We start from the raw sequence: 16479 nt of genomic DNA on the forward strand, positions 1-16479 counted from the left end.
TGGAAAGAGGATTTTTTTTTAAAAAGAGTTATAATGGGGTGCCGTCACTTTTCCGGGCTGTCTGGCCATGTTCCAGCAGCATTCTCTCCTGACGTTTCGCCCACATCTATGACAGGCATCCTCAGAGGTTGTGAGGTCTGTTGGAAACGAGGCCAGTGAGGTTTATATCCCTGTGGAATAATGTCCAGGGTGGGAGAAAGAACTCTTGTCTGCTTGAGGCAAGCGTGAATGTTGCCATTGGCCAGCTTGATTAACACTGAATGGCCTTGCAGCTTCAAAGTCTGGCTGATTGCTGCCTGGGGGAATCCTTTGTTTGGAGGTGTTTACCAGCCCTTATTTATTCTTGCCTGATGAACCAACCTGGACACAGCGTGAATGTTGCCATTGGCTGGCTTGATTAGCACTAAATGGCCTTGCAGCATCAAAGTCTGGCTGCTTGCTGCTTGGGGGAATCCTGGAGGTGTTCACGAGTCCTCATTTATTCTTCTCTGGCACATGACTATTGCCATTGGCCAGCTTGATTATGGCCTTGCAGCTTCAAAGTCTGGTTGACTGCTGCCTGGGGTAATCCTTTTTTTGGAGGTATTTGCCGGCCCTGATTTATTCCTGTCTGATGAACCAACCTGGACACAGCGTGAATAGTTGCCATTGGCCAGCTTGATTAGAACTAAATGGCCTTGCAGCTTCAAAGTCTGGTTGATTACTGCCTGGGGGTATCCTTTGTTCGGAGGTGTTCACCAGCCCTGATTTATTCTTGTCTGATGAACCAACCTGGACACAGCGTGAATGTTGCCATTGGCTGGCTTGATTACCACTAAATGGCCTTGCAGCTTCAAAGTCTGGCTGATTGCTACCTGGGGTATCCTTTGTTCGGAGGTGTTCGCCAGCCCTGATTTATTCCTGTCTGATGTACCAACCTGGACACAACATGAATATTGCCATTGGCCAGATTGATTAGCACTGAATGTCCTTGCAGCTTCAAAGTCTGGTTGATTGCTGCCTGGGGGAATCCTTTGTTTGGATGACTTCGCCAGCCCTGATTTATTCTTGCCTGATAAACCAAGCTGGACACAGTGTGAATATTGCCATTGGCCAGCTTGATTAGCACTGAATAGCCTTGCAGCTTCAAAGCCTGGTTGCTTCCTACCACTATTTTTTAAAAAACTCTTAAAATCAGGACAGTAAATAAAGATGGGCACTAAAAAAAACAGGGGAATTCCAGACAGGAAACAATCAGGGCCAGCTAACACCAGCTGAAAGCTACACAAAATGTCCTGCAAGCGAAAACCCCAGACGTTGCAGCCGATACAGGTAACGAAAAGCACAAAAGCAGAGGCAAGTTGAGGAGGTCTTTCTCTCTTTTTTTGGAGTGTTCTCCGCCGACTTACTCGCCAAAGCCATTCTCCAGAGGAAGATCCGGCATGCAATGTGCATAAGAAACCAGCTTCTTCTTCTTCTTTTGCAAAGTATCTAAAGAATCCACAGATGAGCATCATATTTTGGGGTTTTTTTCCCCCAAAGGATGAGTTTAAAATATATACAGGCATATATGTATTTTGTTTTCCATAGGAAACAGAAGTTGCTGACACTGGGAGCTCATGATCTAAGAAGATGCACCAAAATGCAATGCGGTCGGAAGACAAAAATGGGGAAAGCGTGAGCAAAACGGGTGGAAAACATACAATCCAGAGGAGGAATCATCTCAGCAGGAAAAGTAAACACAAGGTATTCGGAGCACAGGGTTCCTTGAGAATAGATAGCTGCAAAAACGTGGATTTACAAACTCAACGCATATATATACAAATAGCTTCTCTCTTGATAGAATATTTGTGCAAAGTAAATGGAAAGTTTGTTCTTTTGCCCGTTATTTGAAAATGAAAGTCAGTGCAGGCGCAGACTTGCAAGGGTCTTTCTCGAACTGCACTGTTTTGGTGAAGCAGGAGAGACACAAACTCCAACGATATTGGCCTTCGCTTGCATAAAACTCTTGCAATTTGAGTGTTTCCAAATGCATTGATGTCTCAAATGTGTCTTTCTCGAACTGCGCTGTTTTGGTGAAGCAGGAGAGACATAAACTCCAACGATATTGGCCTTCGCTTGCATAAAACTCTTGCAATTTGAGTGTTTCCAAATGCATTGATGTCCCAAATGTGTCTTTCTTGAACTGCGCTGTTTTGGTGAAGCAGGAGAGACACAAACTCCGACGATATTGGCCTTCGCTTGCATAAAACTCTTGCAATTTGAGTGTTTCCAAATGCATTGATGTCCCAAATGTGTCTTTCTTGAACTGCACTGTTTTGGTGAAGCAGGAGAGACACAAACTCCAACGATATTGGCCTTCGCTTGCATAAAACTCTTGCAATTTGAGTGTTTCCAAATGCATTGATGTCTCAAATGTGTCTTTCTCGAACTGCGCTGTTTTGGTGAAGCAGGAGAGACATAAACTCCAACGATATTGGCCTTCGCTTGCATAAAACTCTTGCAATTTGAGTGTTTCCAAATGCATTGATGTCCCAAATGTGTCTTTCTTGAACTGCGCTGTTTTGGTGAAGCAGGAGAGACATAAACTCCAACGATATTGGCCTTCGCTTGCATAAAACTCTTGCAATTTGAGTGTTTCCAAATGCATTGATGTCCCAAATGTGTCTTTCTTGAACTGCACTGTTTTGGTGAAGCAGGAGAGACACAAACTCCAATGATATTAGCCTTCTCTTGCAATTTGAGTGTTTCCAAATGCATTGATGTCCCAAATGTGTCTTTCTTGAACTGCGCTGTTTTGGTGAAGCAGGAGAGACATAAACTCCAACGATATTGGCCTTCGCTTGCATAAAACTCTTGCAATTTGAGTGTTTCCAAATGCATTGATGTCCCAAATGTGTCTTTCTTGAACTGCACTGTTTTGGTGAAGCAGGAGAGACACAAACTCCAATGATATTAGCCTTCTCTTGCAATTTGAGTGTTTCCAAATGCATTGATGTCCCAAATGTGTCTTTCTCAAACTGCGCTGTTTTGGTGAAGCAGGAGAGATACAAACTCCAATGATACTGGCCTTCGCTTGCATGAAACTCTTGCAATTTGAGTGTTTCCAAATGCATTGATGTCCCAAATGTCTTTCTTGAACTGCGCTGTTTTGGTGAAGCAGGAGAGACACAAACTCTGACAATATTGTCCTTCATCCACATGAAACTCTTGCAATTTGAGTGTTTCCAAATGCATTGATGTCCCAAATGTGTCTATCTCGAACTGCGCTGTTTTGGTGAAGCAGGAGAGACACAAACTCCAATGATATTGGCCTTCGCTTGCATAAAACTCTTGCAGTTTGAGTGGATTGATGTCCCAAATGTCTCTCCCTTGGTTTCATGTTGCATCGGGTTCGGGGGCCTCCTCGACGAAGCCTGGTGCCGCGGGGCTGAGCGAAAGGAGAGGAAAGAGCTGGTACTCCCCGCCGCCGTCCTCGGGGATCAGGGAAGGCTCAGCCGAAGGGTTGGCCCCGTTGGTGTGGGTCTCGGCCTCGGCCTCACTGGCCAGAGGAAGGGCCAAGGGGGAGCGCTCCCCAACCGGGGCCAGGAGGACGTCCTTGGAGCCCTCCGAGGTCTCGCTCGGAGGAAGGTCTTCCAACAGCGAAAGCAAGGGGTTCCCCATGTATTGTATCAGCTGCATGTCTGGGAAGGAGAAAGGGAGGGAGGAAGATGAAAAAGAAAGGGATCAGGGCACATATCAATGGCCTTCTGCATCCCACCCCCACTGCCATTGATTTTTGCATCAACTCTTTTGGAGTCTGCATTCCAAAATTAAATTAATTAATTAATTAAAATATATTGTACTATACCATTGCACTGTAATATTATTAGTAATATTACATAGAATATAAAATATATAATTATAATATCATAGTATTATTAGTACTGTATTGCATCACATTATAATATTATCAAGATTGTATGTATACACAATACAATCTATTATATTATAATATTATCAAAATTGTATGTATACACAATATATTATATTATATTATATTATATTATATTATATTATTAGCACATTGCAGGAGACTTAGCAAATTAGTATTCTATTGGATCACATTGTAATATTATCAATATCATATGTATACACAATTATATTATATTACATTATATTATATTATTAGCACAATGCAAGAGACTTAGCAAATTAGGATTATATTAGATCACGTTATAATATTATCAATATTGTATGTATACACAATATATATTATATTATATTATATTATATTATATTATATTATATTATATTATATTATTAGACAGTACAGGAGACTTAGCAAATTAGTATTCTATTGTATCACATTATAATATTATCAATATTGCATGTATACACAATATATGATATGATTAGCACAGTGCAGGAGACTTAGCAAATTAGGATTCTATTGTATCACATTATAATATTATCAATATTGTATGTATACACAATATATATTATATTATATTATATTATATTATATTATTAGACAGTGCAGGAGACTTAGCAAATTAGGATTCTATTGTAACACATTATAATATTATCAATATTGTATGTATACACAATATATTATATTATATTATATTATATTATATTATATTATATTATTAGCACATTGCAGGAGACTTAGCAAATTAGAATTATATTGGATCACATTATAATATTATCAATATCGTATGTATACACAATATATATTATATTATATTATTATATTATATTATATTATATTATTAGCATAGTGCAGGAGACTTAGCAAATTAGGATTCTATTGGATCACGTTATAATATTATCAATATTGTATGTATACACAATATATTATATTATATTATATTATTAGCACATTGCAGGAGACTTAGCAAATTAGTATTATATTGGATCACATTATAATATTATCAATATCATATGTATACACTATTATATTATATTATATTATATTAATTATATTATATTATATTATATTATTATATTATTAGCACAGTGCAGGAGACTTAGCAAATAAAGGCACGGTAGCCTTGAAGCTTGTTAATGAGGGAAACAGTGCCTGTAACCCATAGAAGCCCATGTGAAACTCCCAATCGGTGCCAAGGCAAAAGGCTTCCTTGGTTAGTCGCCTGGGGCGTAAAAGCTAGCGTATGCCAACCGCAGATCCCGAGAGGTTTAGAAGGCTGCCACCACATCCATGCGTAGCTTTTCCATAAGGATACCTGAGGGAGAGTCAGGTTTCCAAAGCCACTCTTTCACCATTCTCCCAGGGGCTCACCATTCTTCCCCGGCGGCTCCGGCTCACCCATTCCTGCCATGCCGAGGTTCCCGGGCAAGTCCTCCGTCTAAGGAAAACACATTTGGAGAGAGAGAGAAAGAGCCAGTTATTATTATTCTTCCTTTTATTATTGATAGCCCCCTGCTTTGACTACGTTTGGCTATAGCTTCAGCGCTTCTCAACGCTGCCAATAACACCAGCCAGACTTGGCAGGCTCCAAGATATTGGTAAACATCCAATCAGTGTGAATGGCTCACGTCCGCCATACGTTTCTACGTTTCTAAGCTGCACTATAATCTTAGCACCAACAAAAAAGCATCTAAGATGTGCTCTGTCTTTAAAGATACAGGAAGAAAACTAAGTCTGAGAACTGAGGGAATATTCCAATAAATATGGCATAGAGCTACTTCTGTTCTTGCTCGCCTGATCTTTCGCTGAAGAGCTGCACACAGGTCGTTTCTATAATACTACATAAATGTCTTCGTCTGGAAGAACTCTAAAGACTATGGCACCCCAATGTCCAAAACGTGGCATGATGCAAATGAAGGACACACATCTGAAGGACATTTGGTTTGTAAACTAAAGGCTTTGGTGAATTTAACACTTGTAGTACCACCATCAGACACTAGGTGGTAGCATTTCCCAATGACAACATAGCTTTGCATTCGATAGTTATAATATTTATTTATTTAGGAATGATATTTATACAAATCATAATACAAATCATCACCATTTTGTTGGGAAGTTTTGTATGTATCAAACTGCTGACCTTTGCTTAATGAAAGCAAAACCATACAACTTGAATGCTTTTGTCCATTTGACGCTTGTAGTACCACCTTCAGTCTCTAGGTGGTAACATTTCCCAATGAAAACATAGCTTTGCATTCAATAGAGTTAAAATACAAATTGTCACCATTTTGTTGGGAAGTTTTGAATGTATCAACTGCTGACCTTTGCCTAATGAAGGCAAAACCATACAGCTTTAATGCTCTGGTGCATTTGACGCTTGTAGTACGACCTTCAGTCACTAGGTGGTAGTATTTCCAATGACAACATACTTTTGCATTCAATGGAGATATAATACAAATTGTCACTGTTTTGTTGGGAAGTTTTGTACGTATCAAACTGCTGACTTTTGCCTAATGAAGGTAAAACCATACAGCTTTAATGCTTGGATGCATTTAACACTTGTAATACCACCTTAAGTCACAAGGTGGTAGCATTTCCAATCACTACATTGAATTCAATAGAGTTATAATAGAAAACATCACTGTTTTGTTGGGAAGTTTTGAATGTATCAAACTGTTGACCTTTGCCTAATGAAGGCAAAACCATACAGGTTTGATGCTTTGGTGCATTTGATGCGTGTAGTACCACCTTCAGTCACTAGGTGGTAGCATTTCCCAATCACTACACTGTATTTAATAGAGTTATAATACAAATTGTCACTGTTTTGTTGGGAAGTTTTGTACGTATCAAACTGCTGACCTTTGCCTACTGAAGGCAAAACCATAAAGCTTTAATCCTTGGATGCATTTGATGCTTGTAGTACTACCTTCAGTCACTAGGTGGTAGCATTTCCCAATCACTACATTGTATTCAATAGAGTTATAATAGAAAACATCACTGTTTTATTGGGAAGTTTTGTACATATCAAGCTGCTGACCTTTGCTTAATGAAGGCAAAACCATACAGCTTTAATGCTTGGATGCATTTGACACTTGTAGTACCACCTTCAGTCTCTAGGTGGTAGCATTTCCCAATCACTACATTGTATTCAATAGAGTTATAATAGAAATCATCACTGTTTTATTGGGAAGTTTTGAATGTATCAAACTGCTGACTTTTGCCTAATGAAGGCAAAACCATACAGCTTTAATGCTTGGATGCATTTGACACTTGTAGTACCACCTTCAGTCTCTAGGTGGTAGCATTTCCCAATCACTACACTGCTGACCTTTGCCTAATGAAGGGAAAACCAAATCAGCTTTAGAGTGTCAAGTAAGTATTGCTATTGTTTGTGCCCAGAACAAGGGACCAAGTTTTGCCATTCTGTTTTGCTTTGGGCTGCAGTCCTCACTCCCATCATGGAGGAGAAGAGCCTGCTCTAAAAAGCCAGAACCATAAAAGTATGGAATCCTTTTGCTCAACTGCTTGCACTGCATCCTGGGAGGAAGGCTTCCTCCACCCGCACACGCATACACACACCATATCTCTCTCTCTTTTACCCAAAGACCACACTCTACGATGGAGCTCATGGGAGCAACACTCACAGAACCAACGCCGCTGGCGGAAGCTGCCTGGGATTTACTCCAAATAGCAGGCTCCAAACCATCCTGGAAAAGGAGCTTGTTTAGAAAAGAGAATGAGTAAGTTTCCTTCTAGGAAGGAGAATTTAGTCCTGGCAGAAGGCGCTTATGACAACACTAACTTGGAAGCAGAGGAGCAAAGCATTTTGTGTCCTCTTCTCATAAATCCCCAGCTTTGCTCTCTTTCTCCCCTTCTCTCTGGCTCCATCTACACCGACCACTTCATGCAGTTTCAAACTGGTACTAAAAACTGGCCCAGATGGGGGTGACACAAACCACAGATTATGGAGGTGCACTGAGAGCTATCTCTTGTGTGTGTGTTTTGCAAGAGTTTGTCACCTGGGTGTCACAGTTAGCCTCAAACTGCATTATATGGTCAGTGTAGATGGGGGCCTCTGTCACAACAAGGTGCATTGCATCCCTTCCAAGCCTCTTTCTATGCCAAGGATGCTTCCTCAGTCTTTGGAAGGAAGGCCAGAGAGCAGCAAAGGCACTCTGAGTCTCCTCTGGCACAGAAAAAGTGGGCTATCAACTATAATCATAGTTACAGCAACAATAACAACAGCAATAATAATAAAGCCTCCTTCCCGCAGGACTACCCACCGTGTTCCTATCTACCTGCCAGGGGTTGAATCACCTGCCTCCACTTACTTACATCTTTCAAATCAGCTGGAACTTCGGTCAGGTTCATGTCCCACACAGGAAGCTCTGGGCTGAAGGTCTGAAAGCAGAAATCAAGAAAACGAGACACCTCAATCAGCAGGCTGGGTTTGACGCTTGTAGTACGACCTTCAGTCACTAGGTGGTAGTATTTCCAATGACAACATACTTTTGCATTCAATGGAGAAATTGTCACTGTTCTGTTGTGGAAGGGGACTGTGATTCTGGTTTTCCTGCTTGCCAAAAGGGGGTCAGACAGGATGGCTTTGGGAGGTCCCTTCCAGCTATATTATTATCATCATCATCATCCTTATTATTGACACTGGATGGCCATCTGTTGGGGGGGCTTTGATTGTGGTCTTCCTGCCTCGCAGAAGGGAGTGGGAGTGGATACCTTTGGCAGGTCCCTTCCAGCTATATTATCATCATCATCATCATCATCATCATCATCATTATTGAGACTGGGTGGCCATCTATTGGGGGAGGGGGGGCTTTGATTGTGGTCTTCCTGCCTCGCAGAACGGAGTTTGGACTGGATGGCTTTGGGAGGTCCCTCCCAACTATATTATTATTATTATTATTATTATTATTATTATTGACCCTGGATGGCCATTTGTCAGGGGTGCTTTGATTGTGGTTTTCCTGCCTGCAGAAGGGGGTTAGACTGTATGACTTTTGGAGGTCCCTTCCAACTATATTATCATCATCATCATCATTGACACTGGATGGCCATCTGTCAGGGGGGCTTTGACTGTGGTTTTCCTGCCTGGAGAAGGGGGTTGGACTGTATGACTTTTGGAGGTTCCTTCCAACTATATTATAATAATAATAATAATCATCATCATCATCGACACTGGATGGCCATCTGTGAGGGAGGCTTTGATTGTGGTCTTCCTGTGTCACAGAAGGGAGTTGGACTGGATGGTTTTGGGGAGTCCCTTCCATCATCATCATCATTATTATTATTATTATTATTATTATTATTATTATTGACATCATCATAATTATTATTGACACTGGATGATGGCCATCTTTCAGGGGGTGCTTTGATTGTGGTCTTCCTGCCTCGTACAAGGGAGTTAGACTGGATAGCTTTGGGAGGTCCCTTCCAACTATATTATTATTATTATTATTATTATTATTATTATTATCATCATCATCATCATCATCATCGACACTGGATGGCCATCTGTCAGGGGGGCTTCGATTGTGGTCTTCCTGCCTCACAGAAGGGAGTTGGACTGGATGGCTTTGGGGGCGTCCCTTCCAATATCATCATCATCCTTATTATTATTATTATTATTGACATCATCATCATTATTATTGACACTGGATGATGGCCATCTTTCAGGGGGTGCTTTGATTGTGGTCTTCCTGTCTCGTACAAGGGAGTTAGACTGGATAGCTTTGGGAGGTCCCTTCCAACTATATTATCATCATCATCATCATCTTCATCATCATCATTACGGACACTGGATGGCCATCTGTTGGCAGTGCTTTGATTGTGGTCTTCCTGCCTCATACAAGGGAGTTGGACTGGATGGCTTTGGGAGGTCCCTTCCAACTATATTGTTGTTGTTGTTATGATTATTATTAAGAAGGGATGGCCATCTGTCAGGGATGCTTTGATTGTGGTTTTCCTGCCCCGCAGAAGGGAACTGGACTGGATGGCCTTTGGGGATCCCTTCCAACTATATTATCATCATCATCATCATTATTGAGACTGGGTGGCCATCTGTCAGGAGGCTTTGGTTGTGCTCCTCCAGCCTGGCTGCAACAAAGACTGTTCACCACGCATGAGAGATGAGCAGTATGCGGCACGCGAAAGCAGACTCACCTCGGTAACGGCATCGGAGGCATAGCCGAGCTTCTTTCCTGAGAACATGGCCTGCAGTTCCTCGAGGCTGGCATCAATGCAGTTCAGGAAGTCTTGGATCTCCTCCCTGAGAGAAAACAGCAGAGGGCAGGTGAGAAAAACAGGTGGGCTTCTGGAACTCTGGCAAGGCCATGATTTAAAGGCATTGTGTAGATAGCTAAAGCCGGGAACATATTGACTTGAGAACATGTAAACAAAGGGAAGCTGGGATGAGAGGCACCGGGAATGTTGCTAAGGGGGATATATATATATATATATATATATATCCCAGTGGCGTAGTGGATTATAGCGCTGAGCTGCTGAACTTGCTGACCAAAAGGCTGCAGGTTTGAATCTGGGAAGTGGGGTGAGCTCCTGCTGGACAATGCCAGCTCTTCAGATTAGAAATGGAGATAAGCACCAACCCCCAGAGTCAGATACGACTAGACTTAATGTCAGGGAAAAACCTTTACCTTTAACTTTCATTCATTCACACACACACACACACCTTTATTCCTGATCAATACAGCCTGGAAAGAAAGTTACTTCTGAGCGGTTGTAAAGCATGGTGCTCCCTCTCTCTCTCTCTCTCTCTCTCTCTCTATATATATATATATATATATATATACACAAACATTCACACACACACATATATACACATATGCATGGTGCTCCCTCCCTCTCTCTCTCTCTCTATATATATATATATATACACAAACATTCACACACACACATATATACACATATGCATGGTGCTCCCTATCTCTCTCTCTATCTCTCTCTCTGTCTGTCTGTCTGTCTCTCTCTATATATACACAAACATTCACACACACACACACACACGTATACACATATACATACATATATACACATATATATACACCGGGAATGTTGCTAAGGGAGATAGTTAGATAGATAGATAGATAGATAGATAGATAAGATAGATATGGAACCCCTGGTGGCGCAGTGGGTTAAAGCACTGAGCTGCTGAGCTTGTTGATCAAAAGGTCGCAGGTTCGATTCCGGGGAGCGGCGTGAGCTTCCGCTGTCAGCCCTGGCTTCTGCCAACCTAGCAGTTCGAAAACATGCAAATGTGAGTAGATCAATAGGTACCGCTCCAGCGGGAAGGTAACGGCGCTCCATGCAGTCATGCCGGCCACATGACTTTGGAGGTGTCTACGGACAACGCTGGCTCTTCAGCTTAGAATTGAAGATAAGCACCAACCCCCAGAGTCAGATACGACTAGACTTAATGTCAAGGGAAAACCTTTACCTTTAACTTTCATTCATACATATATACATATACATATACATATACATATATATATATATATATATAATTATTATTCCTGATCAATACAGGATAGAGAGAAAGTTACTTCTGAGCAGTTGGAAAGCATCTCTCTCTCTCTCTCTCTCTCTCTATATATATATATATATACACGCACACGCACATATATACACATGCATATATACACACACACACATATACACATATATATACATATAAACATGTATACATATATATATATAAAGAGAGAGAGAGAGACAGAACACCATACTTTTCAAGTCCTAGCTGTGAGTAAGAATCTGCAGCCCATGTCTTTGTGTGTGTCAGGAGCAAGTTGAGAAACTGCAAGTCGCTTCTGGTGTGAGAGAATTAGCTCTCTACAAGGATGTTGCCTAGGGGACACCCAGTTGTTTTGATGTTTTACCATCCTTGTGGGAGGCTTCTCCCATGTCCCTGCATGGGGAGCTGGAGCTAACAGAGGGAGCTCAACCCACTCTCCAGGGATTTGAACTGCTGACTGCCTGCCAACACAAGGGTTTAACCCACTGCGTCACCGGGGACTCCACATCTGCGGCCCATGACACAATGTAAGGAAACCTCCATCAGGATGTTGCCAAGACTAGTTTTAGGAGAAAGTGTTCACATTAAACCTGAGATGTCCTCAATGCCGTCGTGACCCGGACCCACCTGTCAAGCAAAGCGTCATTCTGGGCCGCGGCTTGGTTCTCATTCAAGATGGAGTCGATCATGGACGCAGGATCTTCCCCGCCAGACGCGACTGGGGCCGGGTGCAGCTCCACCGCACTGGCCTTGAACGGAGTGTCCAGGAGTTGCACAGGTCCGGAGCTGGGCGAGGCCTCCAAGGGCGGCAGTGCTCCCTGGGCAGGAATGCTTTCTCTCGGAGACGCCTGAGCCGCCTCTCTGGGGACAAAGAAGAAGAAATTTATTTTTCCTGAACCGTTTAGAGCTTTATAGGTGACTAGCCGTCCCCTGCCACGCATTGCTGTGGCCCACATGGGTGTTCTGTGTGGGAGGTTTGGCCCAATTCCATCATTGGTGGGGTTCAGAATGCTCTGTGATTGTAGGTGAACTATAAATCTCCGCAACTACAACTCCCAAATGTCAAGATTGTATTTTCCCCAAACTCCACCAGTGTTCACATTTGGGCATATTGAGTATTCGTGTAGAGTTTGGTCCAGATCCATCATTATTTGCGTCCACAGTGATCTCTGGATGTAGGTGAACTACAACTCAAAAACCAAAGGACACTGCCCACCAAACCCTTCTAGTATTTTCTGTTGGTCATGGGAGAACTGTGTGCCAGGTTTGGTTCAAGTCCATCGTTGGTAGGGTTCAGAATGCTCTTTGATTGTAGGTGAACTATAAATCCCAGCAACTACAACTCCCAAATGTCAAGATTGTATTTTCCCCACACTCCACCAGTGTTCACATTTGGTCATATTGAGTATTTGTATAGAGTTTGGTCCAGATCCATCATTGTTTGAGTCCACAGTGATCTCTGGATGTAGGTGAACTACAACTCCAAAACCAAAGGACACTGCCCACAAAACACTTCTAGTATTTTCTGTTGGTCATGGGAGAACTGTGTGCCAGGTTTGGTTCAAGTCCATCGTTGGTGGGGTTCAGAATGCTCTTTGATTGTAGGTGAACTATAAATCTCTGCAACTACAACTCCCAAATTTCAAGATTGTATTTCCCCCAAACTCCACCAGTGTTCACATTTGGGCATATTGAGTCTTCGTGTAGAGTTTGGTCCAGATCCATCATTGTTTGAGTCCACAGTGATCTCTGGATGTAGGTGAACTACAACTCCAAAACCAAAGGACACTGCCCACAAAACCCTTCTAGTATTTTCTGTTGGTCATGGGAGAACTGTGTGCCAGGTTTGGTTCAAGTCCATCGTTGGTGGGGTTCAGAATGCTCTTTGATTGTAGGTGAACTATAAATCCCAGCAACTACAACTCCCAAATGTCAAGATTGTATTTCCCCCAAACTCCACCAGTGTTCACATTTGGGCATATTGAGTCTTCGTGTAGAGTTTGGTCCAGATCCATCATTGTTTGAGTCCACAGTGATCTCTGGATGTAGGTGAACTACAACTCCAAAACCAAAGGACACTGCCCACAAAACCCTTCTAGTATTTTCTGTTGGTCATGGGAGAACTGTGTGCCAGGTTTGGTTCAAGTCCATCGTTGGTGGGGTTCAGAATGCTCTTTGATTGTAGGTGAACTATAAATCCCAGCAACTACAACTCCCAAATGTCAAGATTGTATTTCCCCCAAACTCCACCAGTGTTCAGATTTGGGCATATTGAGTCTTCGTGTAGAGTTTGGTCCAGATCCATCATTGTTTGAGTCCACAGTGATCTCTGGATGTAGGTGAACTACAACTCCAAAACCAAAGGACACTGCCCACCAAACCCTTCCAGTATTTTCTGTTAGTCATGGGAGAACTGTGTGTCAAATTTGGTCCAATTCTATTGTCAGTGGGGTTCAGAAAGCTCTTTGATTGTAGGTGAACTCTAAATCCCAGCAACTACAACTCCCAAATGACAAAATCAATTTTTTTTTGAGTGAAGGACATACATTGGGTTGTTAGGCATCTTGTGTCCAAATTTGGTGTCAATTTGTCCAGTGGTTTTTGAGTTCTGTTAATCCCACAAACGAACATTACATTAGGTTCTTGTGGGTTTTTTCGGGCTATAGAGCCATGTTCTAGAGGCATTTCTCCTGACGTTTCGCCTGCATCTATGGCAAGCATCCTCAGACCTCACAACCTCTGAGGATGCTTGCCATAGATGCAGGCGAAACGTCAGGAGAAATGCCTCTAGAACATGGCTCTATAGCCTGAAAAAACCCACAAGAACCTAGTGATTCCAGCCATGAAAGCCTTCGACAATACATTGAACATTACATTTTTATTTATATAGCTAACTTGCACCTTGTATTAGGACTGGAAACGTATTGGCAGCCAGTGGAGCTGTTTGAACACAAGAGTTGACCACTCCCTGTAACTTGCTCCAGTTAACAATCTGGACCAGCTGTAGTTTCCGAACTGTCTTCAAGGGCAGCCCTACGTAGAGTGCATTACAGTAGTCTAATCTTGAGGTAACTAAGGCATGGACCACCATGCCTTAGTTGCCTCTTTCCTCCCACCCTGGACATTCCACAGGTATATTATAGACTCGACTTGCTTGACTACCATCAGATCCTTTGAAGGTGCCAGTAGCCACAATACTATATCTAAGACTCGCCTCCCCTTGGAGACTGGCTTTCTGTGTCCCTCACCCATTCCCACTCGCCATGTGCTCCAAGGCCAGCAGGTTCTCTGTGCCACCACCGCCACTGCCATCCTCTCCCTCCTCGTCTTCTTCTTCTTCCCCATCTTGAACATCGGTGATGTCGCGGATCACGATGGAGTCCTCGCAGTCTGGATCGTGGTCCGAAATGGCGGCCTGCGGGCACAATGGTACTCGTATAACTTCTGCTCCTTCCAACATTTAATTTAAATGTTAATCTCCACCTATGAACCGACCAGAACATTAAGATCGTCTGGGGAGGCCCTGCTCTCGATCCCGCCTGCGTCACAGGCGCGCTTGGCTGGGACGAGAGACAGGGCCTTCTCAGTGGTGGCCCCTCGGCTATGGAATGCCCTACCGGCAGACATCAGACAGGCACCTTCGCTGCTGACGTTTCGGAGAATGGTTAAGACCTGGCTTTATGAACAAGCGTTTGGTTAAGCAGTGCAACCAATCAAAGGAAGACGGTAAATGGAACATAGGAACGGCACAAGGATTATGAGAACAGATCTGATTTCAACTGAGGCGTTATGTTATGTCTGTTTTGTTGATCTGTCTTGTTGATTGTTAACTGTTGTGGATTGATGCTGTTGATCCTGTTTGTTGCATTGTTATGTTTTAATTGCACTGACACTGTTTGATAATTGTACCATGTAAACCGCATTGAGTCGCCTGTTAAGGGCTGAAAAATGCGGTCTAGAAATAAAGCAAATAAATAAATAAATAAATAAAACACCCTGTTCTGATGTTCACTGATTTCTATTATTCCAACATAACGCCTCTCCAAGCTTTGTCCAAAATGATCAGCAGAGCATTTGATACTCAGCCGAGACAGGTGGTCCCATTGGCAGTATTTACATTCGCAACTGCTGGGACCTTCTTTTCTGGGATGCTTCAACTGTACATTTTTAACATTATTGTTGCTATCTTAACCAATTTTTAAGAATATAACAGTATTTTATCCCAATTCATTCTGCTTTGATTTATTCTTGTCACCAAGTTCTTATCTTGCTCGAGAAATGTTATAAAGTGCGTCGGGTCCCATGCTTGGAGAAAAGCAATAACACTATTATCGATCAATCATCTATCTATCAATCATCTATCATCTAGCTGTCATGTCTCCATCCATATATCATCTATCTACGATCTATCTATCAGTCATTTATATATTCATCATTTATCTATCATTTATCTATCATCAATCATCTCCAATCATCTAACTTCTATCTTTCATCTGTCTATCATCTGTCTATTTATCACCTGTCTATCATCTATGCATCATCTAGTTATTTATTTATCTCATGATTACTCTTATAATGGCTTCTAATTCGACTGATATTGGGAACATCAAACAATCAGGATGGTTATCATTAATAATCACCTCACAACCTCTGAGGATGCCTGCCATAGATGCAGGCGAAACGTTAGGAGAGAATGCTTCTGGAACATGGCCAGACAGCCCAGAAAACTCACAACAACCCAATGACTCCGGCTATGAAAGCCTTCGATGATACATTGGTATTGGTTGACTCCACATTCACAACAACAATAACAACAATAAGGAGGAGGAGAGCTCACTGTTTCACGATTCTCTACTGGAATGCGTACGTAGGAGCGGCTGAACTTCGAAGGAGAGCTACCTGAAGCGTCGGTCAAAGGCCTACAAGGAAAAGGACAGTATGGAATAAGAGGCATTTACCATCCTCAGCCCCTCAGAGTTATACACATATTAAAAGGGAAATCTCCAGGAATTAAAATAATATAGGGACAATGGTTGTCTAT

General features: G+C 42.3%; 1 protein-coding gene across 3 annotated transcripts in view; it reads right to left on the reverse strand.

The window, feature by feature from the left end:
- Window positions 1-2947: 2947 nt before the first annotated feature.
- The window catches only part of LOC132762830 (heat shock factor protein 3-like), a 32355-nt gene continuing 18823 nt past the window's right edge, over window positions 2948-16479 (reverse strand). Inside the window, exons 7-13 of one of the 3 annotated variants that reach the window (XM_067471497.1) lie at window positions 16306-16357; window positions 14687-14853; window positions 12066-12299; window positions 10070-10175; window positions 8228-8293; window positions 5264-5330; window positions 2948-3662 (exon numbers count right to left, since the gene is read on the reverse strand). In XM_067471497.1, coding sequence (XP_067327598.1) covers window positions 3358-3662; window positions 5264-5330; window positions 8228-8293; window positions 10070-10175; window positions 12066-12299; window positions 14687-14853; window positions 16306-16357 — 997 coding nt within the window. In that variant the 3' untranslated portion in view covers window positions 2948-3357. Of the gene's footprint in view, window positions 3663-5207; window positions 5331-8227; window positions 8294-10069; window positions 10176-12065; window positions 12300-14686; window positions 14854-16275; window positions 16358-16479 lie in introns of all 3 variants that reach the window. The other 2 variants (XM_067471496.1, XM_067471498.1) reach the window with 2 other exon arrangements.

The sequence above is a fragment of the Anolis sagrei genome, chromosome 10 (genome assembly GCF_037176765.1).
Source record: "Anolis sagrei isolate rAnoSag1 chromosome 10, rAnoSag1.mat, whole genome shotgun sequence".
Taxonomy (NCBI): Eukaryota; Metazoa; Chordata; class Lepidosauria; order Squamata; family Dactyloidae; genus Anolis; species Anolis sagrei.